Source organism: Triturus cristatus, chromosome 4_1 (assembly GCF_964204655.1).
Source record: "Triturus cristatus chromosome 4_1, aTriCri1.1, whole genome shotgun sequence".
NCBI classification, from domain to species: Eukaryota; Metazoa; Chordata; class Amphibia; order Caudata; family Salamandridae; genus Triturus; species Triturus cristatus.
In genome coordinates this window covers 388,065,999-388,092,575 of record NC_140585.1, presented here as the reverse complement: position 1 = coordinate 388,092,575, position 26,577 = coordinate 388,065,999, and the positions used below count along the sequence as shown (strand labels likewise).

At 43.9% G+C, this 26,577-nt stretch overlaps 1 protein-coding gene across 4 annotated transcripts in view; it reads left to right on the top strand.

Moving 5' to 3' along the window:
- The window catches only part of PRR5 (proline rich 5), a 559,320-nt gene that overhangs the window by 327,446 nt on the left and 205,297 nt on the right, over nt 1-26,577 (top strand). For all 4 annotated transcript variants that reach the window (XM_085652445.1, XM_085652446.1, XM_085652447.1 and 1 more), the window contains one exon: nt 16,476-16,556. In XM_085652445.1, the coding sequence (XP_085508571.1) occupies nt 16,476-16,556 (81 nt within the window). The remainder of the gene's footprint in view (nt 1-16,475; nt 16,557-26,577) is intronic.

Here is a 26,577-nt window from a genome sequence, read left to right as displayed (position 1 = left end):
CCCCTTCTTCGCTAATAATAGTGGAGGTTATTAGGAAGTGAAAATTAGTGATTCCATTGCAGCCAGAACTCCTTCCTCCCTCGGGAATGCTGTCGACTCATACCCTCGAAGGCTCCCAACCCCCTCCACGTGCCCTTTAGAAAACCATAAACAGAATCAGGATCTTCCATGCGCATAGATCCCGTTTCACACCCTTCAAAGGGCCGGGGGAGCTTTTGATCCCAGCTCAATGCGCCATTCACAGACTTCCACCTCCGTGGGGCCATTTCCTCCCTTGCGGTCCTTTAAATACAGCCCAAATATTGTGCCACTTGCAAGTTTCCATTTAATGCAGAAGCTTTAGGCAAAAGATCGAACATACACATTTTGCACATGCGAAATTTGCACATGTAAATAGCCCGCGCTTCCAGCAGTAGATTACTTTTTGTCATTTTCCCAAACAGTTATGAAGCAGAAGAACTCCATAATAGTCTGCTGGGGTGCAAACGAGGTGGTTGGAATACTGTCCTTCTGAGGTGTAGTGCTGGAAGCGCGGGCTATTTACATCTCCTCGGCTCTGTTTTCTTTTCATCTAACACAATCAGAACAAAGTCCCTCTGTTTTAAAGATGCCTCGTATAAAGGCAGGCAAAGATGATTAGGGACGGTTCCGTTCTCTCAAGTAGCAAGCGGCACTGAAAGCGATCGCAAAAGCGATCGCTATTGTTAAAAAAAAAAAAAAAAAAACAAGCATTGACATAGCCAACAGGTCTCGCCTTTGGGACCTTATAAGTATTTAGTTATGCAGCACAATATCATTGGTGCAATAACAACTGTTGCATGGCTAAAAACTTCTAAGGTCCCAAAGGCGAGACCTATTGGCTATGCCAATGCTTGTTTTTAAGTGTGTATCTAGCTTACCCTAACTAGGATTGTGGTCCCTGCTGGGACAGGGTGCAAAACTCTGCTAACTAGAAACCCAATTTCCAACCTTGTGATCGGCGGTGAGGAAAGGACTTGTTTTAGTACAATACCATATAGTAATACAGTGTCGCCTTCTACTGTATACATAAGACCAATGCAGGTTTTGAAGTCACTTTTTCTCTCTCAATTGGTCATTTTTTTTTATTTGACTCCTTCGTCACCTTTATCAATTTGGGACTCTTTGTGTTGTTACACTTGTGATACCTTGTCAGAATGTCCATGGATCTCAACTTTCTAACATACTACACTGGGAGTGAGCTGAGGAAATTTAGCAAGGATAGAGGACTGAATGTGGGCAGGAAAGCTTCCATAGCAAACCTACAGATAGCCATCAGAGCCTATGAGAAAGTCAGGAGGCTGCAAGCAACAACAGAGGATTAAAACCCTGAGCTGATGGGAGAGTGCAATGTAGATGCCAGTGTCTTGAAACATATGGTGTTGGACATCAGCAACGCTGAGAGCTACAGCAAGGCTAAGCTGAGGAGGATGTGCAGAGAGAGGGGACTGATAATCCCAAAGGGTGAACCAAAATTGGAGTACCAGTTAGCTCTTAAAGCATGGCAGGACGTCCACAGATTGCAAACTGCACCTCCAGAAGAGTCTGAAGGGGACTACTGCAGTACTCCAGATAAGGCAGAACACTGGTCGTACCTGACCTCAGAATCAGGACCCCAAGAGGGCAGTGGCCCTGAGAAGGATGAGAAGGAGGAGTAAGATCACTGGGCTCCAGAAGAGAGAGGGGAACCCATAGAGAAGGGGGGCCCCTACTGGATACTATGCTGGCAACAGTGTCTCCTCCCAAACCCTGTCCCCTGAGGAGCTCAAGGACAGACCAGCTGAGAGGGGCATGAGTCTGCAGCTGGCTGCAGAGGAGATAAAAGCTGATGCTGAGAGACCCTTGGAGGAGACCAAGGTCTTGTGGGCTTGTGAAATGAGCATCAAGGAGCTGGAAATCTGAGCCCTGAAGATAGGGTTCAGCAAAAACAATATTGGTGGCAGCAAAACTACTGTGGCCAGTGCTAAAGATACAGTCCACATACACAAAGACTTGATACCTGACTTCAAGGAGGGGGATGACCAGCACCAGTGGTTTCACACATATGAGGTAGCACTAGAGGTGCACAGGACCCCTAAGAAGGATTTGGGAGCTGGCATATGGATTCATATTCCTGGTGGTGGGAGGGACGCCCTACTGGCCCTAGAATAGGGGGGGGAAGGTTGAGGTATACCCCCATGAAGGAGGCCTGGTTAGGAAGTATGTATTCATCCCAGAATAGTGTAGGTTGAGATTCAGGGGCATTCAGAAACAGACTCAACAGTCCTGGGAGGACTTTGTGGGGTGCTTTGGCAGAGCACTGGATGGTTAGGTGAAGGTAGCATCTTAAACACTTTTGAAGGGCTGTACAATTCGATTGCCAGAGAGCACATGTTCAGTTATTGTTTTCCAGAGCCACACCAACACCTGGTTGAGTGTAAGTTTTCTGACCGCAGGGAACTTGCAAAGGAGGCAGACCTCCGGGTGAGTACCAGAGTGTCTGAAAAGGCATTTGGGAGTGATCCTAAGGGGATTGGCTCAGGTTGCCCTCCAACCAAGGGCGAGGGAGGTTCACAGTAACTCAGACAGGTCCCAGTATAGTTGGGGGGGGGGGGGGAATGATGTCCATTGTAAGAGTAGGAGGATCGGTAGGGGCCAGTGGAGGCCCAGGATGCCCTATTTCCAGCTCCAGAGTTTGGGATGTTCCCAGAGGGAGCACAAGCAGGGAGATCTGGTTTGTACCAGGAGACCAGCCACTGGAGGGAGTCCCAAAGTGTCAAACTGGGTGGGGCAGCATCCATAAGCACCCCACCAGTTCGGTTTCTGGGTTCACCACCCCGCAGCGGAGAGTACAGAGGCCCAGAGGTAGGGGTAGGAGGTAGAAGCAGTCCGTAGTGGGAGGACCAGTGGGCCAGGGGTTGCCAGCTCTGAGAACAGAGCACCCCAAGATTGACCCTGGCGAGGCCTCTTCTGGCCTGGGGGGCTCTATGCACTGTCACAGAGATATAGGGCTGGAGACCTGCACCAGGCAGACTCTTGTACAACACATGTTGAATGTGTTTCCCTAGAATGGGGGGATGTACTCCCCTGGAAGTCTTCGCTTGCCAGGAAAATGTTCAGCCTATGGGTACAGACCCTGCGTTGAAGGATCAGGTTCAGGATATAACCCCTGACCTGGACCTGGTGGGGGGGGACTGGAGAATGGATCCTAGTCACCTGGGGCTACTGCCCCCCACTCTGAGAAACCTCAGAGAGCCCTGAGTGGCCTGTGGCCTAGCCCCTGACATTGACAGCAGTCAGTGGCCTCTGTTGGTTGCTGTCCCTATTGACAGAGTTTTCTTTGGGCTGGAGACAGAAGTCCGACCCAAGGGGTGGAACGGGCCACAGCACTTTGTTGACTTTGGTGTTACTGTCTGCCTACTTGGATGCATCTGTGAGCAAGTTACGGTTAGGTACTGCACAGATGGGGTCTACAGGTGAGGAGAAGGGTTCACCGGCTCAGTGGCCCCTTAGAGCATAGACAGAGGGAGTTAACTGGGTTCAGAGATGGGTAGAACTGGCAAGTATACCTGCAGTAGTCTATTGTCCAGGTTCTATCGCCCAAAGCGGGGGACGTCCATCAAGGAATTGATTAGCCTACACCGGCTTTAGGCTGGAGGGGGGTGGGGTCATGTTGGAAATGGCCTTATTTTTCAGGGTTAACCCCAAACATTTTTTTGCCTTCCTCCTCCTCTTTTTCTGGCCCTCTTTTATTGGCTTTAGAAATCTGAGCACTTTACCACTTCTAAACAGTGCTAAAGTGCATGTGCTTCTCCCATAAATCATGGTGACATTGCTATATACCTGATTGGAATATTTAGTTTACTTACAAGTCCCTTGTAAAGTGGTTAATTAGTTTACTCATAAGTCCAGTCTAAAGTGATATACCATATACAGAGGGCCTGTAATCTAAATGAGACTAGTGGGCCTGCAGCACAGATTATGCCACCCACACAAGTAGCCTTTCAAACCTGTTTCTCGCCTGCCATTGCTGGGCCTGTGTGTGCATTTTACTGCCCCTGCGTGGCATTTAAAACCACTTGTAAAGCCTCGCCTAAAAACTCCACTTTTATTACACATAGGTCACCCTTAAGGTAGGCCCTAGGTAGCCCTAAGGGTGGGGTGCTGTGTAAGTAAAACAGGGTGCTAGTAGTGACAAACCACTAAATTAGTTTTTCACTACTGTGAGGCCTATTCATCGCATAGGCTAGCATAGGGAATTCCTTGAAAATCTTTAAAGCTATAATTCATGATTAGAATGGAGTAGCTAAATCATGTTTCAAATCGTTGGAATGCCAAGGACAAATCCTCTTTAGTGGAAAAGTTGGATTTGACATTACTATTTTAGAAATGCCACATTTAACTGTGTGCCTGGAGCCTGTCTCCAATGCATGTCTGGGCTTGGTGACAGCTACATGTTGTTCATTCCCTTTAGATAGCCTTCCTGGGCAGGAAGGGTGTGAGGGAGCTCACACTTAAATCTAAATAGACTGTGTCATCTCCCCACGTAAAGGACTGATTACCCCCACCTGGCAGACAGGACTGGTATGAAAGGGGACCTGTACACTGCAATGAGCTGCTTTGAAGTCACCCGCCCCTTCAAAAGCACATTTGGGTATTAGTACTGGGGCTCTGATCCTACCAAATCAGTGCACCACTGGACCTTGGGAGAACTCTGCTGGAGAAACTACTGTGCTGTAAGGATTGCCACTTTTGCCTTGACTGACGGTTCTGAACAACTGCTTCTCTAGTTTGCTGAGCTGCCCTGCTGCCTGCTGATTTCTGCACTGTCTCACTTGAACCCAGAGTGACTCCAAGGGCTTGCTTACTTATTTTTGAAGTCTCAAGGTGCAAACCTCTGCCAACTTGAGACCCAATTTCTAACGACTGCTCCTATTGTGGCAGTAACTAACTGTGTGCCCTGTAAGGTGCACGTGTGGGGGGGAGGGGGACACCAAGGTGCTGCCTTTCTTCCATGCGCAGAGAGCCATAAAAGTAGTGAAAACACAGAACATTAGTCACTCTAACTTCAGAGGTGAATGGATTGTTTATTCTGCTCCCCAGACATAGACCCTCAGGATCAATGCATTGAAGGCTTTAGGGCCAGTGCGCTGCAGGGTTAGGGCTGCGACACAACTCTTCTTAACAACACCAACGATAAACTGTTAAAGCACTGCCTGCCTATCTGCAACTCCTGCCCACGGGTTCCCACGCAAACTAATGCTAGGTGCCAAAAAGACTCACACCTCATGTTCATAGTGTGAGGTCTGAGCAAGTTGTATCCTGCATGGCCAAAGTGTAATCTTTCACACAGAATGAGAAATGCTCATACCACCCTATGTCCAGGGCAGAAATAATCGCCTTTCAGATTTTGTATTTATTTATATATATTTTTTACAAGAAATATTTAATGGAAGCCAGCCATATGAACATAGAAATGGTGTCCTGCCTTCCTTTTCACTGAAGTGTACTTTTTTTTTGTATATAGCGTCAGAATAATTGGACGTGATGGTTGGTTATTAAGTGGCCATGGTGTACCAGTTTATGTTGTGAGGAACTCAATACATAGAGGTTATTGAGCAATTATGAGTGCAGGATATAGTGCTAAAGGAGAACTATTTTATATACTCTGAAATGGCTTTGTGGCTCAGCCCTCGAATGTCCAACTCATTTTTACTAAGAGGGCACCGTCTTTTCTATCTGTATATGAATATACAATAAAAAAATACCACTGTTTCCTGTTTTAGGTATTTTGGGGTTAATTTTCAAAGGTAAAAGTGCTCTATAAAGGTACAACTTTTTGCTCTCTAAAAGCCTTTGTGACTATATACCAAAGCCTCGCCCCTTGTTAGCAAATGGGAGATTGGGTGAAACATCAATCTACATGCTGCATTGCACAATACATTACCAGGAATCCTGGTCTCAAATCCCAGCTTCTGCACTTGACAAATGTTGTGGTCATAGGCAAATAAATCATAGTCCTTCACAGTGCCACCTTTTCCTAGAGTGACTGATTTGAGAGACTCGTGAAGTAATGCTGTTCGGAATGTGTATAATACAAAAATGTCACTCCTATGTAGATTAATAAGGAAAAACAGTGTGACATGATTGAAAAACTTTATTCGGTAAGGCAATTACATACCATAAAAGCGTTTACATATCAAATACATTAACGATTATACACATATCATTTTAACAGGATAAATTAGTTTGGCCTGACTAAATGGCAGTAAGTGCAAAAAAGAGAAAAAGCGGTTAAAAGAAATGTTTTGACATTCATTAAAAATAGTAAAATAGAATAAAAGTGTTTAGACGATACAGGACAGGAAAGAAACAAACCCCCCGCTAGCAATTTTAGGATGCATAGGAGGGCTAATCCCAGTTCATCGTAGGGTATGTTTGGATGACTCGTGAAGACCATCTGTCAATTAGATGTTTAAAAGCAAGGAGGGGGGGAAAATCTCCGTTTAAAGGTTAGTTCTATGTCGCACACAGAATTTTAAGAACGTTGCCATATTTTTTGCCAATGTTTCTGTTTCTAACATTTGGAGGGCCATAAAAGCTGGCCGACATTGGGTTAGGCCCAAATGTTTCAGAAAAGGGATCGGGTATAACTTTCTTGGCTCTACATAGAATTTACAAAACATAATTACATGCAAAGTTGTTTGGGGAGAAAGGTCGTCACAAGGGCACGGCATCAGTTGGGTACTCCAGTCGTTTATCACAGGGAAAGTAGTTAAACGATGGAATATGTTCAGTCGCATTCTGGTGAGTAGGAATTTCTCATGATTACTTAGAATGGAATTCAAATAAGGCTCTATTTGGTCTGTTGTTTGTATAGAAAAAGACAATTGTGCAGAGTTTTTGTTTAATTCAAGAGCCAGGCGCAGATCAGTTAGATGGATTAAGCACATGTCTCGCAGTCTTTTACTAGGGATTAAGATGGTATTTTGGGGGTTTGAAAAAAGATGCTCAAGTCCTAAATCCGTTAAAAAGTTTTTAACGAAAGCAAGCCAAGTGATTAGTGATCCGTGCTCCAATTTCATGCAATCGTTAATGAGTTCCTGAGTGAATTTTAATTCTGGTGTGGACCAGATGCGGTGCCATAAAAGGATAGGCTGCATGCGTATCACGTCCGTGATATATGGAAGGCCCAGTTCGCTGTGAATATTAAAAGTTGAAGTGGACGGTGGAACTCCCAACAGAAATTTCAGAAAGGAGACAAATTTTGTGGTCATAGGCAAATAAATCATAGTCCTTCACAGTGCCACCTTTTCCTAGAGTGACTGATTTGAGAGACTCGTGAAGTAATGCTGTTCGGAATGTGTATAATACAAAAATGTCACTCCTATGTAGATTAATAAGGAAAAACAGTGTGACATGTTTAATATCCTCCTTGATCATATATACAGCGCACATGACAAACATACATTTTTTGTATGGTTGACTTATGGCAACTTTTTAGGCACAGAAATATTCTTGAATGTTTTGTCTTTGTAAATAAGCTTTTCATTAAATGTCTTTCAGTGCAGTGATATTATCTAATTTATTAAATTGAAACCAGATCGGTTTGGCTAGTAATTATAACCCTGTATTCCTTTGACAACCAACAGGGCAAAAGAGCATGCTGCATATCTGCCCTTCTCTAACCTGGTCATTGAATCTCTGTTACATAGGAGGAAGTCCAGACTTCTCCTGCAGAATTTACATTTTCAAGTTTAATTTGGGTTTGCCCTAAAATGACCATAACGTATAGTGCTATATACCGCATTATTGCCATGTCTAAGTGCTGTAATTAAGTGTTCATACCCAGGTTTATGACAGTCTCTTGCAAGGAACGAAGACTAAGTTGGCCTTCCGAGGGTTTGAAATTGTGACATGTATATCAACATTTATGTCAGCAGCAATTGTTTAACTCACTGAGCCATCCTACAAGTTATTGAACACCACAGAGTATTTCTGTTATTAGCCTTTGCATAATTGTAATTAAAAGTAGTTGTATTTATATAGTGTTCTGCTGCCTTTTGTGTGGCCTCGTAGCCAGTCGTGGCTGCTATAGGGCAGTAGTGGTGGGGGGAGGCGCATGTGGGTTAAGAATTTTTTTTTGTTCTTTTACCTGCGCTGCCAGCCGCTGCTTCTCATCCTTCCTCTTCAATCCAGCAGGAAGGAAGCAGACTTCCATAGCCGATCATGATGCTGTTGTCACTATGACAGAAGCTTTGTGATTGGTCTAAGCGTCATGGTTCAGCGCTCAGACAGGCAGTGGGAGCCTGTGTGAGATCTCCACTCAGGCTGTGCATTACAACCTGGGGGGAGAACAAGCAAAGTGTGAATGATTCACCCCCGCCCCCGCTCTGTGGTAGGCTCCGCCCGCACTTTCAGAGCCTTCTGAAAAATAAAATAATAACGTGGAGTTATTATCCTTTTATTTTTCCTGTGGGGCGACGCTCCTCTGCCTTAACGTAGCACTCCTGCGCATAGCACTCCAGTTGCTTGTGCCATGATCACTGGTTCAGCAGCTGATCACTGCCCTCAATTGCTCACTGAGTGGAGAAGAATGTGCTCAAATCATTTTGTGGTTTCACACAGAGGAAAATAATTAGAAGGAACACTGGTGACAAGACTGACTTCTTTATGGTTGGTTGGTGTCATTAGTGGCTGGGTTAGCAAAAAAAAGATGGACTGGAATGTGGCCCACAGTAATTAATTACGAATGGTTGAGATTAATTCACGCATTTCACCATCACTTTTTGTTCTTCTCCCCAAAGAAAGTAACCCCCCTTTTTAACACAGGCAAATCTAATAGAAGGGTATGCAATCATGAGACGCTGACTAATGTTCATGGCTGTCAGAAGGCCCTGTGCTTCCAGAGCTGGTTTACTTTTGCCTCCACGCACCTGGGTCTGTATATAGCACCTAACGAAGGGAATGCTGTAGGGTAACAAGGCCGACCTGGACGAAGCTGCAGCGTTTTGCACGAGGAGTGCATTAAATCTCTCACCGCTGATTAATGTGGCCTTGTATTTCGTATGCTTTGGCTCACTCGAGAACTTTTCCTCGAAGCGGTGTCCGCCTGCCATCCCTAGTGCCTTATAACAGGTCCCAGAAGCCCTTCTCCAGATGTGCTTTAGTTATGAATGGGACAGTGCCTCCTATTCCCTGCTGCGCTGCCATTTTTTAATAGGACAGTTACAACACTTGTCTGCAGGAAGCATATTTTTCCACTAATGTCTTCTGGCCCACATTCTAGGCACTTAGTATGATCAAATATACACCCATAAATCTTTGAACTATTACCTCAAACTACCAAGCATGAGAGCAGAGGAAGTGTATTGCAGACAGTAGTCTTGTTGCCAAATTTCCAGTCACCAGCATTTGCTAATTTGGAAATTCGTTAAATAGTGACTATTATCAATTCACACTCTAGCAAATGAAAGATTAGTAGATTGTGCTACAAAAACACCATTTGCAGATTGACTGTGCTATTTTGAACAGGTAGCTGATTTTATGTCTGGCGTCAGCCAAGAACTTTTGATTGTATTAAAATTAAATATGTAATGGGCATACTTCTATGGGCTTTCACATAGCTTTCTTCATCCATTGGTCTCTTGCTGTGTCATTCACATCTTTCTTCCGCCTACTACAGCACACAGCATGGGGCAGTGGCTCACCCCACTTCAGTATTTGGCTAAATTCACTGCAACTGATGGCATTCTGAGCCACATGTACGACCATCCGGTTTTACGGCTCGCAAATTGTGACTTTTAGCGACTCGCAATTTGTGAGTGGCAACACTTGATGTACAACAGTGTCTCAGACACTGTTTGCGATTCCCAAATGGGTTGCAAGGGACCTGCCTCATTAATATTCATGAGGCAAGTTGCAATTTGCAGATCATTGGGAATGGTCGGAACACACAGGGATGGTGGTCTGCTGGGGTCAGCAGACCTCCATATCTGTGACAGCTTTTTAAATAAAGCAGGTTTTTTTCCTGTAATGCTGGCTGTTTTCCTTAAAGGAAAACGAGATGCATTTCAAAAATAAAGATGAAAGTTTTCTCTTTCATATATATATATATATTTATTTTTTTACATGGGCAGTGGTCTGGGGGACCACAGCCTGCTCTAAAAAAATGTGGGCACCCCATTCAGAAAGGGGAAGGGGTCCCTTTGGAACCCCTTCCCATTTGCGAATGGCTTACCACCAATTTGAAATTGGTGGTAATCTGCAAATGTTTTGCAAGTGCATTCCCGGTCTAAAAACATTAATTCGCTGTTAGGAAGGGGTGCCCTTTACACGTCCCTTCATAATAGCGACTCGCAAACCCTATTTTGCGAGTCGGTAATAGGTTACAGACTCACAAAATTGGGATGGTACATAGGAAAATGCATTTTACCAGTTGCAACGGACCGATGGGCTGATTGAGACCCGTAAAAGGCATCTACATCTGTCCCTCCGTTCTTTCATAAGCTGGTTTCCTTCAATGCCAGGAGCTATTATGGCGATGTGCGGTTTTTGAGACACAGAAGAACCATATCTGATGGAATCTTTGCAAGCAACTCGAGAGTGGGGGATGGATATAGAATGGAGTAATGGAAGCACAGTGCTTCCAAAGCTTGAAAGACAGTAGCAAGAGATAATTAAGGTGATTGACAGAGTAGGGCATCAAGCTGTTGTTCACCAGGTGGATACTTAACTACTGCACTATCGGAGCACTCTGAATGTGCTAGTTGACAGTGCCAAAGTTTATTTTCAAATTACATTATCTTTAAGGGAAAAAAAGCTGTTGCAAGAGACGGAAATATGAGGGAGGGAGTAATAACCACAGGGAGTGCACAAAACTTGAATGATCCATCAGTTATTTCTGTTGTACTACTGCTGTGGATACCATTCAGAGCAAAGACTTTGACACTCAAGGGAGTTAATCAGTGGAGTAGATGCAAAGGTTGGGAGCACAAACATACATAGCACAGATGCAGTCAGTCAAAAAAGAGTACCTGGGTTTTCAGCAGTGGTCGGTCAAACAGACTTCATTATGCAGCAGAATTTGTTTGATGACCTACAGCAATTTGTGATTTCCTTTCTGTAGCACAAGTGGAGAACCATGTGCCCTAGAGGTGCCTAAACTACAGTTTAGACTAAGAGGTTATACTAAACTAACCCTAGAGTTCCAAACAATTGGCAAATATATTGTGGCACAGGAAGGAGCAATAATATTAATTGACTCTAGCTTGAAGGAAAGGATATATTGAGATTGAAAAGAATCTACAGACTCCAGCAAATCTTGATTTATCTCCTCAAACTCCTAGTATAGTGCATGGGGTAGAAGTATTTCATGCGAGGTTGAGGCTCTTGTTTGCATAATTTGTGCTGTGTGGCATGTTGCTGCATGACAGACTGGAGCGTGGCCTCAAGGGTTGTCTCCTGGTGGGGTGGCCAGAAATGGAATTTCCTGGTACCCTTTGGTGGCCCCATCTACAATGTATCTCAGATATTTCTATTAGTTGCTTCTGTTTTTCGAAAAATATCTCTGCAGCAAATTATTTGAATCTGTAGCTTGATGAGGGTGATCAGAGTTCATTACACTAATTCTTCCTTTGCCACATTTATCCTCCTTTTAACTTTATCCCTCAATGCACAAATCGGTCTTAGCGTACTTGTGCTGCTGCTTGGACATTGATTTACTAGAAGACTTGGATCATGATGAGTACCTGATACAGGTTCACTCCCTCGACTTCGAGCAGGACTTCTGTGACTTTCGATGTTTGCACTGTACAACTCGGCTCCACATTCTAGGATCGCCACCAATTCATAAGTGCACACTCCTTGTCAGCCATAAACTTGTGCCCCGAACCCAAACACCAGAGGTATCCTTGTGGGGATCTGTCACAGACATTTGTTTAGGACAGTCTCTACATGGTTTACACCGACTAGTTTTAGGAGGAGACATTGTTACCTTGCACACTGGAAAAACAAAACATTGTAAGAAAAAACTCATCAAAAGATGAGGAAAATATTGGGAGTGAACTCTGGATCAGCGTACGAAGGCTCAAAAAGAAAAGTGGCATTAACGCACAGCAGTGGTGCTTCTATGTAGCGGTGTCATTACTTTCGGGGACAAACAAAGTCAACCCAGAGCTTCCCGGTGCCACCTACCGGCGTGCAGGAGCAATGCTGTTTGAATCCTTAGGATCTAGTCTGGCACCTGGGGATATTCTAAAGGTGAAAGCTGTGGTTTGATAGTGTCCACCAGAAAGAGCATTAATGAAGTGAACTAATTTGTTCTTCTATCACTTTTTGAAAAGCTAAATGCAAAAGTAATTTTTTTTACAGGCGATTCGCATTACAAGGAGGCGGGTCACAGCTGATTGAGGGGAGTGGTTGGGCGCAGAGGTTATAGTATGCCAAAGCATTCACTTTTGTTAGTGGAGTTGTGTGTATCCTCAGATGTAACAAAGGGATTGTGGTCTGTTGGGTGGGCCATGGTAGTTAGTTAATTTTACAGCTCACAATTAAGGGTCTGGAGACTGTATGGTAGTGAATTAGTATATTCCTATAAGACCTTAAGAAGAATTGATGTTGGAGTTTTGCACATTTCTCTCCCTTACTTACCCTCCAAGATAGACCCTCTAGAAGTGATTTGTCAAGGAATATTCACAAGAGAAGGATTAAGATGAGGGAAGTGATTGGCTTAACCCTTCAAAGATATAGGCTTGTGGATATTTGTCATCAAGCTTACCCAAACCTATCTATCAAGCAAAGCTACATTTTATTTCTCGATACTTAATATGTGAGACCGCTGGCATCTCACCACCTGTTTTGTTGGGCCATTCACTTAATTATAGGATGTGCCAACTTGCAATCACAGGTAAGCATGATGGGAGTAATCCCTCTAGGCGGAAGGATGATCTCTCTCGCTCTGTTGTTGGATTCAGTACACCTTAAACACTGTAGTCAAATGGAGGCAGAATTTTAAAAAGCTGTATTAAGAAACATCCTCCCTCGGCGTGACATTGAACTATTTTAAGGCCTCTTGGGGAGAGGGACAGGATAAGGTAGCCCTCCAAGATCCGAAAAAGGAACTGAGTAGTGCACAGAGCGTGGTCACAATAGATCTATCCTAGGCAAAACAAATTAAGATCTAAAGAGAAAGTGATTGTTAACCAGAGGGACAATGTTTCAAAGAATCTTTGAAGCAAAGTCAAGTATTAATATTTTTGGATGATTAATTCGCTCATGTGGAAGAGCACATGGCATTAGCAAAGTGTTTAACTGTTATCAAACCTATATGCTGAAATTATGTCCACTGCACCTGACACTAGAAGAACAGGCCACTTAATTACAGTTAAAGAGGTTGATAACACCAATATATATCGTTTTCCTGTCCAAGTTTTCCTGGAGAGACTGCTTGCCCAATGAAAAAGAAAAAGACTTTGAAAATTGAACTTGTACCAAGGTTGACTGCCTTATTTGACTGCCTTATTTCAGGTAGGGCTCTAGGCTGGAAGGTATCATTTTTGGCGGAGCGTAGTTTTCAGGTGAGGCAGGGTGCGTACTATTCTAGGGTCATGGGCTTGAAGCAGGGGGTACCCCAGGGTTCAATCCTGGGCCCGACCTTGTTCAATCTGTATGTGGCTCCCTTAGCGGACATCGCTGATGGTTTTGGGATCAGGGTCGTATCCTATGCTGACGATACCCAGCTGGTGGTGTCCCTGACACAGGAACAGGACTCGGCAGCACCCAACTTTGTGGCATGTTTGCAAGAGCTAGCATCATGGATGGATAAGAACTGTCTAAAACTGAATGGTGATAAGACCGAGGTGCTGGTGGTGGCAAGAGCACCATCAGTGTGGTCGTCAGCTTGGTGGCAGCAGAACCTGGGACCCACCCCTGTGCCTTGTGCCCAGGCTAAAAACCCGGGGGTATGGATGGATTCTAATCTCTCCTTTGAATACCAGACCAAACGGGTTGCAGGTGCCTGATTTGGAGTTCTAAAGGGACTCCGCAAAACCCTGGATATGCTGCCTATTGCAGCCAGGAAGACCTTAGTCCATGCCCTGGTGACATCTCGCCTCGATTATGGTAACATCTTGTATCTGGGTGTAACAGGGAGATGTATGTGGAGACTCCAATGTGTGCAGAACGCAGCGGCTCGCCTGGTTCTGATGCGTCCTAGGAGAGCCTCCTCTAAGCCGGCTCTTGCCTCCCTCCACTGGTTACCAATTCGGCAACGAGTCTGGTTCAAGGCGCTGTGTGTCTGCCACCGCATTATTCATGGGACTGCGCCAGTCTATTTACTGGACTTCCTCACCCCTATGTTCCAACTCGACGCCTGAGGTCTGGGGGAGAGGGCTGGTATGTGTTCCGGTTGTAAAGAGAGCCAGGATGGGTGGCCGCTCCTTTGGCGGCTCAACTCTGGAATAAACTTCCATTGAGTCTCCGTTTGGAGCCCTCAGAGGGCGCTTTTAGGAAAATCTGAAGACTCATCTATTTCCTTCAGGTTAATGGTTCGGTAGCATACCTTAGCGGCTCTCACCATAGCGCGGGGACACACTGGCTGAGTGTAACCAGGCGCTTTATAAGTACGAAATAATAATAATTATTATTTAACACTCTCCAGAGAGGCGAGAAGGCTCCTTATTATTTTAGATGCGAAATTCTTGTGATGCACTTTAAAGGAGAGAAAAATCCTGAACTCTGTGGATCATACCAGCCAATTACCTTATGGTTCTCTGATTACCACATATTTGACAGTTTTACAGTATGAGAAAAGGAAGAGTACGTATGATTGGTTTGGGCAGCCCTGGGGCCGCCAAACAGTCAGCGCCTTTAGAGTGGGCAAGCCACTCCTCCCCTGCCCTAGAGCAGGACCGCCCACCCACTGGCCCCCAACCAAACCCTTCTGCATTCTCGCAGTGCGAGAAGCAGAAACATAAAATGGTATTGTAAATACCATTTTCGGTTTCTGTTTATCGCACTGAGAGAAAGCAGTGGGGCGATGCTCCTCTGCCCACATTGAGGAGCTGCCCCTGTTGTAGGCTGTCCTGATGACACTACAGTTTGCTTATCTGACAACCAACCCACTAAATGCCTCCTCAGTTTGACATTGCGGTGGTGTATGAAGAGGAGGTACCTGTCCACAAATTCACACTTTTTATGTCATTCTGCTTCTGAGGGAGAGGTCTGCTCCTTCAGCCTCAACTAGCTGCTCCTCTTACTTCTTGGTAAAAGCAAATCTTTCTGACTGAGGGTAACTAGTGCAGCGTTGATAGCCATCTAGGATCTTGTATCTGGTGCAGACCTCAGCACAATATCCCTTCAGAAAAGCGCTCCTCTTGGTCCTCAGAACAATGCTTTTTCCAGCTCCAAACGTTGGGTGAGTACCGCTCCTTATGCTGCCCCTTAAGCTGCTGCCATGGAAGTCTCACTCCCCCCCCAAGCCGAAGGAATGTCTCGCCAGTAAGTGACCTGCGGAATCCCTCTGGTACGGTCTAATTGTGAACTATGTTTTCTAGAGCTGAGATACCTCTCATGAGGTTGCTGTTTGCATTATATAAATACTTTTCCATATCATTCTATGCAGATTTCTCACCAAATGGATCCTGGATTTCATCCGTTCCCTTTTAGTACTGTTAACCATTCTGGTGGTCTTTAAAAGAATACTAATCATGTGTCTCACCAAGACCAACAGACCTTCCAATTGAGGTGGAGAGTATGTGATGTGGAGTGCTGGCAGTTCATGTTACCCCCACCCCAGTTTTATTTCTCACATGGCTTGCTTTGCAGTCACTGACCTCACTGTCCTCACCGCCCAGCATGCACCTTGTTATTTAGCATGACCACACTTGATTTTCTAGGTGAAATTTTGAAACATGCTTACTAACGCAAAAGGCACTGCATGTTCTGTGTTTCAGGGTATGGCACATTCTGTCAAGTTAATGTAAGTTTTTGTGCCGGTTAAATTGGCTGGTTCTTTGCATTCTTTAATTAGAGAGGGAAAGTAGCGGAATGTCTCCACAGAGGCGCGTTACTTATAATGGGAGGGTTCCAGCACTTCTAAATAGAAAACAGGGACTGACAGTGAGTACCCGCGCTTCTCTGTTTCCATTTTAAGCAATGTGTGTACTTTTGATATCTGCGCATTGCGGTCACTTATACACTTCTCTGTCAAGTGGATGGTGTTGACTGATTTTGTTTTTGAGAATGGGATTTTAATCCACCTCTAATGAAGTGTTTTTTGTGCCTCAATGAGAAACTTAAATACACTGACGACGTTAACTATCCTCCACATTTCCAATTCCCATCTGGTACTGACTATTCTTCACCTCTGAAATAATGGGCCTTCAAAATAGAGTTGTTTAGAAATGATGAGGCTACATTATAGCTATTATAATAACGAGTCCAAGGTGTCAATAACGCTTTCAATTTTTCTTTCTTAGCATCCACAATGGCGTAATTGCTGTGTTTCAACGTAAAGAACTGCCTGAACATGAACTTTACCACCTTAACGAAGGAGTAAGGTGAGTTCTGTACACCCCAGATCCAGTTTGTTTACCAATAGAATGCTTGGACATAATGAAATGTGCCGCCATACATACGTTGGGGTGGTTAAGTGTGTATCTTGTTATTGTCCCGGCAGAAGAGGCTACTATGTCATACATTCAGCTTCTACTATTTATAGTTTGATATACAGAAGCAAAGACTAATCTTCCATTTGATGTTGATTGCTAGATATGAAATATGTAAGACATGGATAACTCCAAACCCACCTGAAGTGTCAGGTGAGATAGGGGCAGCAATCAAATGTTATAGGTGGGACAATCAATGTTCACCAGGAAAAAGGCATGGTTCAGGTTGCTTATTTCTGCATGGATTGAGTTAAGAGAAGGCTCATGATTTCATAAAGAAAAGTCAAATGATTACACCGTTGTTATGCTGGATTATGTAGGAATTTATGGGCCATTATAAACCAATCTGCAGTAGGTAAATCAAACATGTGCAATGACTTGGCCTGGAAGAGTGAGACCAGTAAGGAAATTACAGTACCTCAAGGTGATGAGGACTTTAAAAAAACAAAACACTTCGGTTCTACTAAGGGTCAAGGCAGTGCCTAGATCACATGTTTTGAAATGAAGTGGCCAATATCAAAACTTGTTATGCGGTTAAAGTAAATAAAGCACATATAAGACACTTCTTTGACCATCCAAGTTCTGCATTATACACACAAGGCACAAGTAGCAATGGTCTACTGAGGCATTTTAAAGTTAGTCTCCAAGCTAGATCTAAGAAATGTGTATTTAAAACCAATTTCCATTAGCATCTTCCACTGACATGTGTAAGGTGTCGCCTTGGTGAATATGTGGTACACATTTGGTAATCGATCTATAGCGAAAGTATCCATGTCCTCTTTATTTGTTCCATTTATAAGACCCTGAGCCTGTGGCTAACAGAGAATTCTATATATACCCGAGGGTGTCAAGGCACTGGGCAGACGGAGGAGAAGAGAGTAACACGGAACAACCAACAAGGATGAAAATAGCCATGTTTTCAGCAGTTCTCTAAAAACCGGTAGAGATTCCGCGTTGGAAATGGAGGAAGGCAGGGAATTCCAGAGTTTGGTGGCCGCTACCGAAAAAGAGCAAGCGCCTCATCTGGCCCTACGATATCTCGGAGAGACACGTTTTTTTTAAGTGGAGGATCTTAAGGTCCTCCTGGGGGGGTGCTATTGGAATATGGTTTTCAACTGTGACGAGCCTTTACTGTGCAAGGCTTTATAAACTATACTCAGGACCTTGAAGGAGATGCGCTTACTAATGGGGAGCCAGTGCAAGGCACGAATTCCCTCCCTGGCTGATTGGTACTTCAGAATGTTAAGGATCAGCCTAGCCGCTGCGTTCTGTACAATCTGAAGCTTGTCCAGGGACATCACATTGATGTTGAGGTACAGAGCATTGCAGTAGTCCAGCCGGGAGGTGACTAGTGCAATGATGGTGTATGCAATACAGGTGGAAGATACAGCAGCACCTTTCTAAGGGTTCTTAAAATATAGAAGCAAGTGCTGACAGTTCGGCTTACCTGAGCATAAACGGTAAGACCCTCGTCGAAAGTGACCTCCAGATTTTGTGCTGTCCTAACCGGGACAGGGAGGGAACCACAGTGAGTTGCCCTTCATCCAACAGATAATGCTGGCCATAGACAAGTTGAACTTCTCTGCGACCAGTTGCAAATCATTTGAGATGGAGACATTGATTTGTGTGTTGTCCGCATAGGAAAGCACCTGGAACCCGAATGTTCCCACCAACTTGGCCATAAAGGTTAAAGAGGGTGGGGCTCAAGGAAGAACCTTGGGGGACACCACATGGAAGGCTAAAAGCCCTTGCTCTGAAATCTTCACAGCAGGCAAGGTTAATTCTCCCTGACATTAAAGAGTGGAGAAGCTGCAAAACCTTACCCGTGACACCCACTTCCTGCAAACGCTGAACCATGTGAACCGGGGAGATGGTGTTGAATGCCGCCGATAGTTTGAGCATAATCAGCACCGCTGATCCACCTGCGTGCGAATGTGGTTAGTGGCCACAATAATGGCAAACTTGGTACCTTGACCAGCGCGGAACACGTTCTGTGAGTGGTCGAGGATCTCCTGGGATTCATTATATTTAATCAATTCAGTGTTGATGAACTTTTCCAAGATTTTAACAGGGGCGGGGAGAAGGTAGACAGGTCGAAAAAATGTCAACTATGAGGGGTCAGCGTTGGGTTTTTTAAGAAGTGGAGAGACGATGGCTTGCTTCCAGGTAGTCGGATAGCTACCGGATGGAAGTATGTTGTTAAACACCTTACTCAGGAAGTTAGCTACAGGGTCAGGAATTAGTTTGAATAAGGAGGGCATTCAAGGAGCTGACAGTGTTCTGGATTTAAGGCCCAATAGGAGTTCTTTGGTTTCCAGAGCCGAAATTTGCGGGAAGGAGGAAAGGGCATCCTTCCTGGGTGAGCTCCTCAACATCAGGTTCATTACCTTACATAGGACTGAACTCCTGAGAGATCTTAAAGACCTTGCCCTGAAAGTAGGTAGCTATTCTGTCACAGAAATCTTGGGAGGGGATAGCAGCTGAGTCCCTGGTGGCTCAAAGATTTCCTTGATGACTTTGAATAGCATGCTTGAGGAAGTATCTGCTGACAGGATCTTTTTGGCTAGAAAACGGGATTTGGCCTGGAAAGTGCCAAGAGCCTTATTGATCCAGTCGCGGAAACCCTCTGCCGTGGGAGGGTGCATGATGTGCCTCCCTTCACAGGTCATAGCCAAGGTGGCCTCTCATTTTTTGGCTGTGATCTTGTTCAGTCCTCTACAGCTTATGCGCCTTGGTGAGGAGCCCTCCTTCTCCACCATGGGAAGAGTGGGACTTTGAACTCAATCAACCAGTGGTCGACCCAACTAAGGGGCTGAACTGTCTTGATCACTAAATTGTTGTGGTTAGTAAAAATACCATCCAGGGTGTGACCGGCATTGTGGGTTGGAGCTTGAACCAGTTGCTCAGATCTCAAAGATGTCATGAGCTCCAAGAGGTGCACCAAGTCATTGTCCTGTTTATTTTCTAAATTAAAATAAAAATTTAAAAAAAAAAAAAAAAAGGATCATATTTGAAAAGTATTTCATGGAGTGTTTATAAAAAAAAAAGGACACATTTGGTCAAATTTGCCGTATTTAGCAGAATCCTTTTCGAACCACAAATAAAAGGTAGAAATTTGATCACCATGTTTAATTAAAAAAGAATGTTAAAATATTCACCGGCTGTAATATGTGTGTGTGTTAGCCATGTTGGGTGATCTTGTTATCTGTGCTCAAGTACAGTGAGCTTCAAATAGTCTGATGATGGAGTTGGTTCTCAAAAATAAGAACCCATATTATCGTGTTGCCGTACTCTATAATGCAAGTTGTTAACTCTTGTCATGTATAACTCATTAATATTTTGTTTGAAGTCCAAAAGAACTTGTGCATTATTTTTGTTAATTGAACTTCACGGCTTATGAGTTTGTGTGTACAAAAGGTATTGTTCTACACATTTCAACCTAATATAATCAAAGTGATTACATTGGGTTGCCATGTGTCCTCATTCTTAAAGTACTGCCCTTACAACTCAATCTAATTACAGTAAAAGGGAGGACTTGACCTTTCAATCGAGGGGTCCCCAGCTTCTGAGGAAGCAGAAGGCTATAGTTAGCATATTTCTGGCATTAGTTTTGCAGTGACAGCATCTGGACTGAGAAGAATAACAAGACCAACAGAATAATATTTTTCTTAATATTTCTGCTTCATCACACATCTCTGACCAGACTCCACACTTTTATAATAAGCAGTCCTTTTCAATTGATTGAAATGTTTGCAACCTGAATATAAAAAATTCGTAGCAACATGCCTATAGAGAAATTACTTTAGGAATATCACGGTTATAACCTAAAACTTCATTAAAAATGTATTTAAAATGCCGAGCAATGCAAAATCGTATTCAATGAGAATTCACAAAAATGTAATTTGATGAAGACGAAAGTTGAAGATAGATGATACCAAGTTGTTTCTTTATACATTACCACCCACGCCGGCCTAACATTATAGGGGCATTGCACTTCCACTCTTACTCCCTCTGTCTGTATATGTTTTGTACCAGAATATTGAAATTTAAATATAGATCTGCCACAATATTTTGGCCAAAATATTGACTAGCTCAATATCATGAAGGTAAATACCCACGTATACGTATCGTCACGATATGTAGGTACATAGATTTGGAGTGAAGAATAGTTATTCCATATTTTTCTCCTTGATGTTCTGACTTACCGATGTTTGTATAATGGAAAGATATGCGGACTATTCTAGTGACCTGGACGGTGCTTGATTGGAGCCAGTGGTTACTGAACCAAGGCAAACCAACCTCAAAACATTTACACTTATAATATAATCATTCAGTAAATCCAGACTTCAAGAGAATCATTATATGTGGTACAGGGTAGTTGGACTGCCAGTGATATGTTGTTATCCCAGCGATATCTAGTGATCCCTTTGAGTGAAGAAGACCTAGCCTTCCTGAACTAAAGATTCAAAAGGGGTAAATGGAAGTGATATGGAAAGGTGACATGATCCATTCCGAAAATAAAACATCCTTCGAAGATTTGAACATAAACAAATGGAAAGTTCATGTGAAAAGAAAGAGCAAGCCTAGTGAAGAACCAGAACCAATTGGGCCTGGCGGCGCAGGGTACGCCTTAATCTCCTGGGTTTCTCCTGCTCAGCTACACAGAGACACGGGACACTCTGTCGGCGTTAGAAGATCAGATTTATTTAGCTGCAACCAGTACAGTTATCCTAGAAGTACACAAAGTAGGTTCTCAGGAGACTGCCACTTCACTCTGTGGCGCATCAGGTTAAATACCATACAATGTTATAATCATTAATAAAAGGTACTCCCAGAGCATACAAGGTGGAACCAAAAAGAAAGGTTTGAAAACAGAAGTGTCGGATAACTTGGAAAGACCTCTCCTCCAACTATGTTTGTCACCCCTCCCTCAAGCTAATTTATTAACAGATTCATAACTAACTTGCAGGTGGCGAGATACGTTTGTGTGTGTGGGAGGACAGTTGTGAAATGAGAGAATGCTAGCAGGAGACAGTGAAGGCCAGTCGATAAGATAAGGTCAGGAAAGAATAGTGTGAGCCAACAGATAGTTGAGACGCGGATTAGAAAAGCCAGACCGGGATTAGTGTACTCGGCTAGTTCTAACACCAGCTTTGCAAATAGAGGCCGAAGGTGTATTTCGACACCAGGCTATAGAAAAGGCAGAATAGACTTTGTTCGCCGTGCTGCCTGAGTGATGGCAACACAAAATGGCGGCGGGCCACAAAATGGCGGGTCGATTCGATCGTGATCGAAAATCGAAGTTCCTCAGACCCTCCTTTTGCCAGAACTCAGGCAAGATAGACTCATGCTAATCTGAGTCCACGTCAATAGCCATGAGGTCATCGAGCTGTTGCTGTAACATCATTCGGATGTTCTCGGTTACTTGTGGTTTGGGTTTTGGGATGCACATAGTAGCACAGAGATCACAAATAGCGGGACCACAGTGCATACAAAGACAACAGGAGAAAATAATGGTCAAGATTATACCAAGAAACGTCAATGCTTTCCAACCCCATTTAGACAGTAGTCCCCAAAACCATTCCGTTAAAGACCAATCTCCTTCGTCCTGATGAATAGACTCCGAGATTATGTGCAACTTGGAGATAGCTTGGTATACTGTCGGAGCGTCATTAGGTATGAAAATACAGCAACTTGACCCGATCAGTTTACATACTCCACCACGATCGGCAAGAACAAAGTCTAAGGCAACTCGATTTTGTAATGTCATAAGACGATCCGCCTGTAGTTCTGCCATGATGTTACTCAAGGCTCCTACAGTGATGTCTATTGTAGTCTCTACGACACGGACCAATTGCCTTATATTTCTACTGTTAGCCATTGGACCCCAGAAGGGAAGAAATCCCTTAAGGAAATCTCCTCCCTCTTGTCCTGCGGTGTCCTTTGAGTCGATAATCCCTCTACCGTATCTGGTTCGGTGATGACTTGCGGAGGCGGTGTATGTAGGGGGAAGAAGGAAGGCTATGAAGTACCAGAGAAACCCGTGGGTAACCAGGTATAAGCTCTATTATAGCAGATGAAATAGGTGCCTTGAGACGGAACTAGAGGAGGCGAGTTCTGAGAGGAATAAACTACGTGTAGGAGCAGTTATTCCTTGGTGTAGTGTCAGGAGAGTGATCATTTATCTGTAAGCAGAAGTTACCCTGATGTGGTATGGTCCAAATCAGCGAGGACTTTCCTTTCTTAACTTTATCATTAAGACTGGACATATATTGGGAAATGAGTTTACTTAGTCCCCGTCCTGACCTATTCCCCCCCTCGATATTCCTATGAATCAGTGGGGTCCCCCCCCTAGGGGAGCACATGCTGTTGTTTTTGACTGTGGGTTGCCTTGTGGACTTGTCTTTTTTGTTATTTATATAAAAATGAAACCGTCATGTGGGGTCCGGAAGGTGTGGCTGCCAACGCTTCTTTCAACTCCTGTGAATTCCCTTGTGCCGCAGCGTGCGTTCTATTGTCTGTATTACATGCTCCTTCTGTTTGCTAGCGGCCGGCCTAAAGGTTGTAGGCCCATCTTTGTATATTTTTTGGATTCTGTAATAAACGGTTTCAAAAAAAAAAAAAAAAAAAAAAGACTGGACATATATTGGGTGACATTCCAGTTAGTGTATGCCTTTCTTTCATCAATGGCGATTTTACTATTTTCCATGATTTTAGCCATAACTACCATACCTTTAATCAAAGAACTATGACTAAAATCCAGATAATTGATATGTGAACCAACAGATCGTCTGAATTTACTTTGATAAGCATTAGAGAAAATGACGAAGTAAGCCCAAGCAGAACCCTCATAAGAAAAAGGGAGAACTAGATATGGCATTCCTTTCTCTGTGGTGTGTGGCATAAGTCCACACACCCAACAATTAGTTGTATTAACCACTAATTTGTGCTGATGTAATAGTTGGATAAAGGAATTGTTATAATACTCGGTTCTTCTGACAAGTTCATGTGAAGGAAGAGTATGGAAGAGGTGTGGAGAGACAGTAGAAGAAGGCAAAGAGGAAGAAGGGGAGACCTCTTTTGGTTGCAAAGCATAAATTATCCAACTAATAAACGCCAAAATAATACACAATAATATAGTAACACATAAAGTTATGCTGAAACGACTGTACATTATTTTACAGGATGCTTTCTTCATTTCATCTTTTCTTTCTTTATTACTTTGTGTAGTTTCCATCTTACTAAAGGATGCTCACGGCAATCTTCCTCAATCACTTAAGTCACGATGTACTACCGTCCTATGACACTGAAGATCCTGCAGGCCTATTGCCACTTACTCAGGTCGTGACTTAGACTCCTACCGTGACCCTGCAACCGGGACAGAATACTACACAAAAGAAAAGAGTTTAAATGTTCTTTGATCTAGGTCTTAAGTAATAACTTTCTTTCCCTGGAACATTCTGGTCTTGGAACAATGTTCTTGGTTTAGTCGTATCCAAGCGACGATGCGATGGAATTGCTTCCTGTAAAATGTCGTTGTCCTCTTTCTCAGACAGTGTCCCACTCAGGTGTGCATCGCTGAAGGGTACAAATCGTGGAACTCTTTCATTTTCACAGTCACCAACACCTCTGCGTACCCATTGATCGTATGGCAAAGGCAAAGGCACTTTCTTACAATGCACACCGTGAATCCAATTTTTCTTTCCTTCGACCTTAACTGCTGTCCTCGTGGTCAACAGGACCATCCGGGGCTCCCGCCATCTGGGTTCCAAATTGCTGGACCTCTGGAAATTCTTCACGCAGACCCAGTCACCTGGTCGGATGGAGTGACCTGGATCTGTGGAAGCCTCCGGCAGAGCACTCTGAACCTGTTGATGAAGAACACGCAATTTAGTCGTAAGGTCATGCAGATAGTCAATCAACATTGGATATGGCAAGTCTGAATATTTCTTAGGACGAGGGATTACCCATACGTTAGCCGGACGGCCAAACACCACTTCGTATGGGCTAATTCCCAAACGAGAGTGTACTGCAGTTCTGGTGGATAGCAGAGCTAATGGCAAAGCATCGGGCCAATTGAGTCCTGTACTTGCTTGAACCTTTGCTAACTTCAACTTCAAAGTTCCATTGTAGCATTCTACTAAACCCGCTGACTGTGGATGATTTGCAGCATGGAACTTTTGCTTGATACCAAGACCTGCACAAACTTTCTGCATAACTTGGCCAATAAATTCGCTCCCATTGTCACTCCAGACAATGCGTGGCAAACCAAACCTAGGGAAGAATTCTTTCAGAAGGATTTTAGCTGTGGATAGGGCTGTATTATCCTTTAGAGGGTATGCTTCTATCCATCTTGAAAAGGCGCATACTACCACCAGAACATATTTGAGGTTGTTGCATCGCTCCATATGAATGTAATCGATTTGTAACACCTCAAATGGATATGTCGGAGGAGCAAAATGACCTGCCGGAGTTGGGGTTCCCTTTCCCGGGTTGTACATTAAACAAACAAGACAGTGCTTCACTACATTATCTGCACATTTTGGGATACTCTCATTCTGCCATACTGGCGCCAGAAGTTTACAGATGCCTTTTGCACTTAAGTGGGCTGGACCATGTGCCATAGTAACCACGGGAAGAACATAAGCATCCGGTAACAGCCAACATTGATGTTCAGATAATTCCACCCAACAACCCATCTCATCTAACATTCCCGTACTTTCTTTCCACTTGCTTATCTCCCTCTCTGAAGCCTCTTTCTGAATCTCTTTCACATTGTATTCTCATATATTCCTCTTTCTCTAACCAAACTCGCAGGACCTGCCACATACATTCGACTTGTTGAATCTTTCGCTGTTTTCTTTGCTATTTCGTCTGCAAATGCATCTCCTCGACCAACATCATCCGTAATCTTTTTGTGTGCACTACACTTCACAATCGCTATTTGGGTGGGTAAGGCAAGTGATTCGAGGAGATCAGTCACTAACTGGCCATGTTGGATTTTGGTGCCATGTGAGGTGAGTAAACCCCTTTCCTTCCAGAGTCGCCCAAAGTTGAACGCTACACCGAAGGCATATTGGCTGTCAGTGTACACGTTCACTCTCTTCCCTTTCGACAATACACAGGCTCTTGTTAAAGCTATCAATTCTGCTGCTTGTGCTGAATTATGTCTAATACGTGCAGTTTCCACAATTGTGTGCAAAGTAGTCACAGCATAGGCTGAAACTGTATCTCCATTAGGCATTTTAAAACAAGAACCGTCAACCCATAGAGTTCCATCCGGATTCTCTAGCGGTGTGTCTCTCCAGTCAATTCTTCCTTTTGTCTCTTCCTCAGTACGGAAGAAACAGTCATGCTGGTCCTGAACACTTTCCTCATTTGGAAGGGGCAACAAAGTAGCTGGATTTAGGGTATTGCATTGTTTGATGTGTATGTGACTAGCCAACAGCGTCCGCTCGTATCCCGTTAAACGTGCACTCGTAAGATGCTGTGTTTTAGTTCTGTTTAGTAAGGTATCCACTGCATGTGGCACCATGACAATAAGAGTGTTATCCAACACTACTTCAGCAGACTGTCGGATAGAAATTGCTGCTGTCGCTTTGAGACAATTGGGCAATGCTTTAGCTACAGGATCTAACGTAGCCAAAAAATAGGCACATGGCCGCTGTTTGTCTCCAAATTGCTGTGTTAAAACTGACAACGCACAACCTTCTCTCTCGTGAACATAGAGCATAAAAGGCTTAGTGTAATCGGGGGTACCCAATACAGGAGCAGAACACAGGGTGGTACGCAAGTCAGTGAAACTCTTTTGGCACTCATCAGTCCATGGAAGGGGCTGAGGCGTATCCTTTTGAGTGAGTGCCAACAAAGGTTTGGCAATTAGAGAGAAGTTAGGGATCCACTGTCTACAATA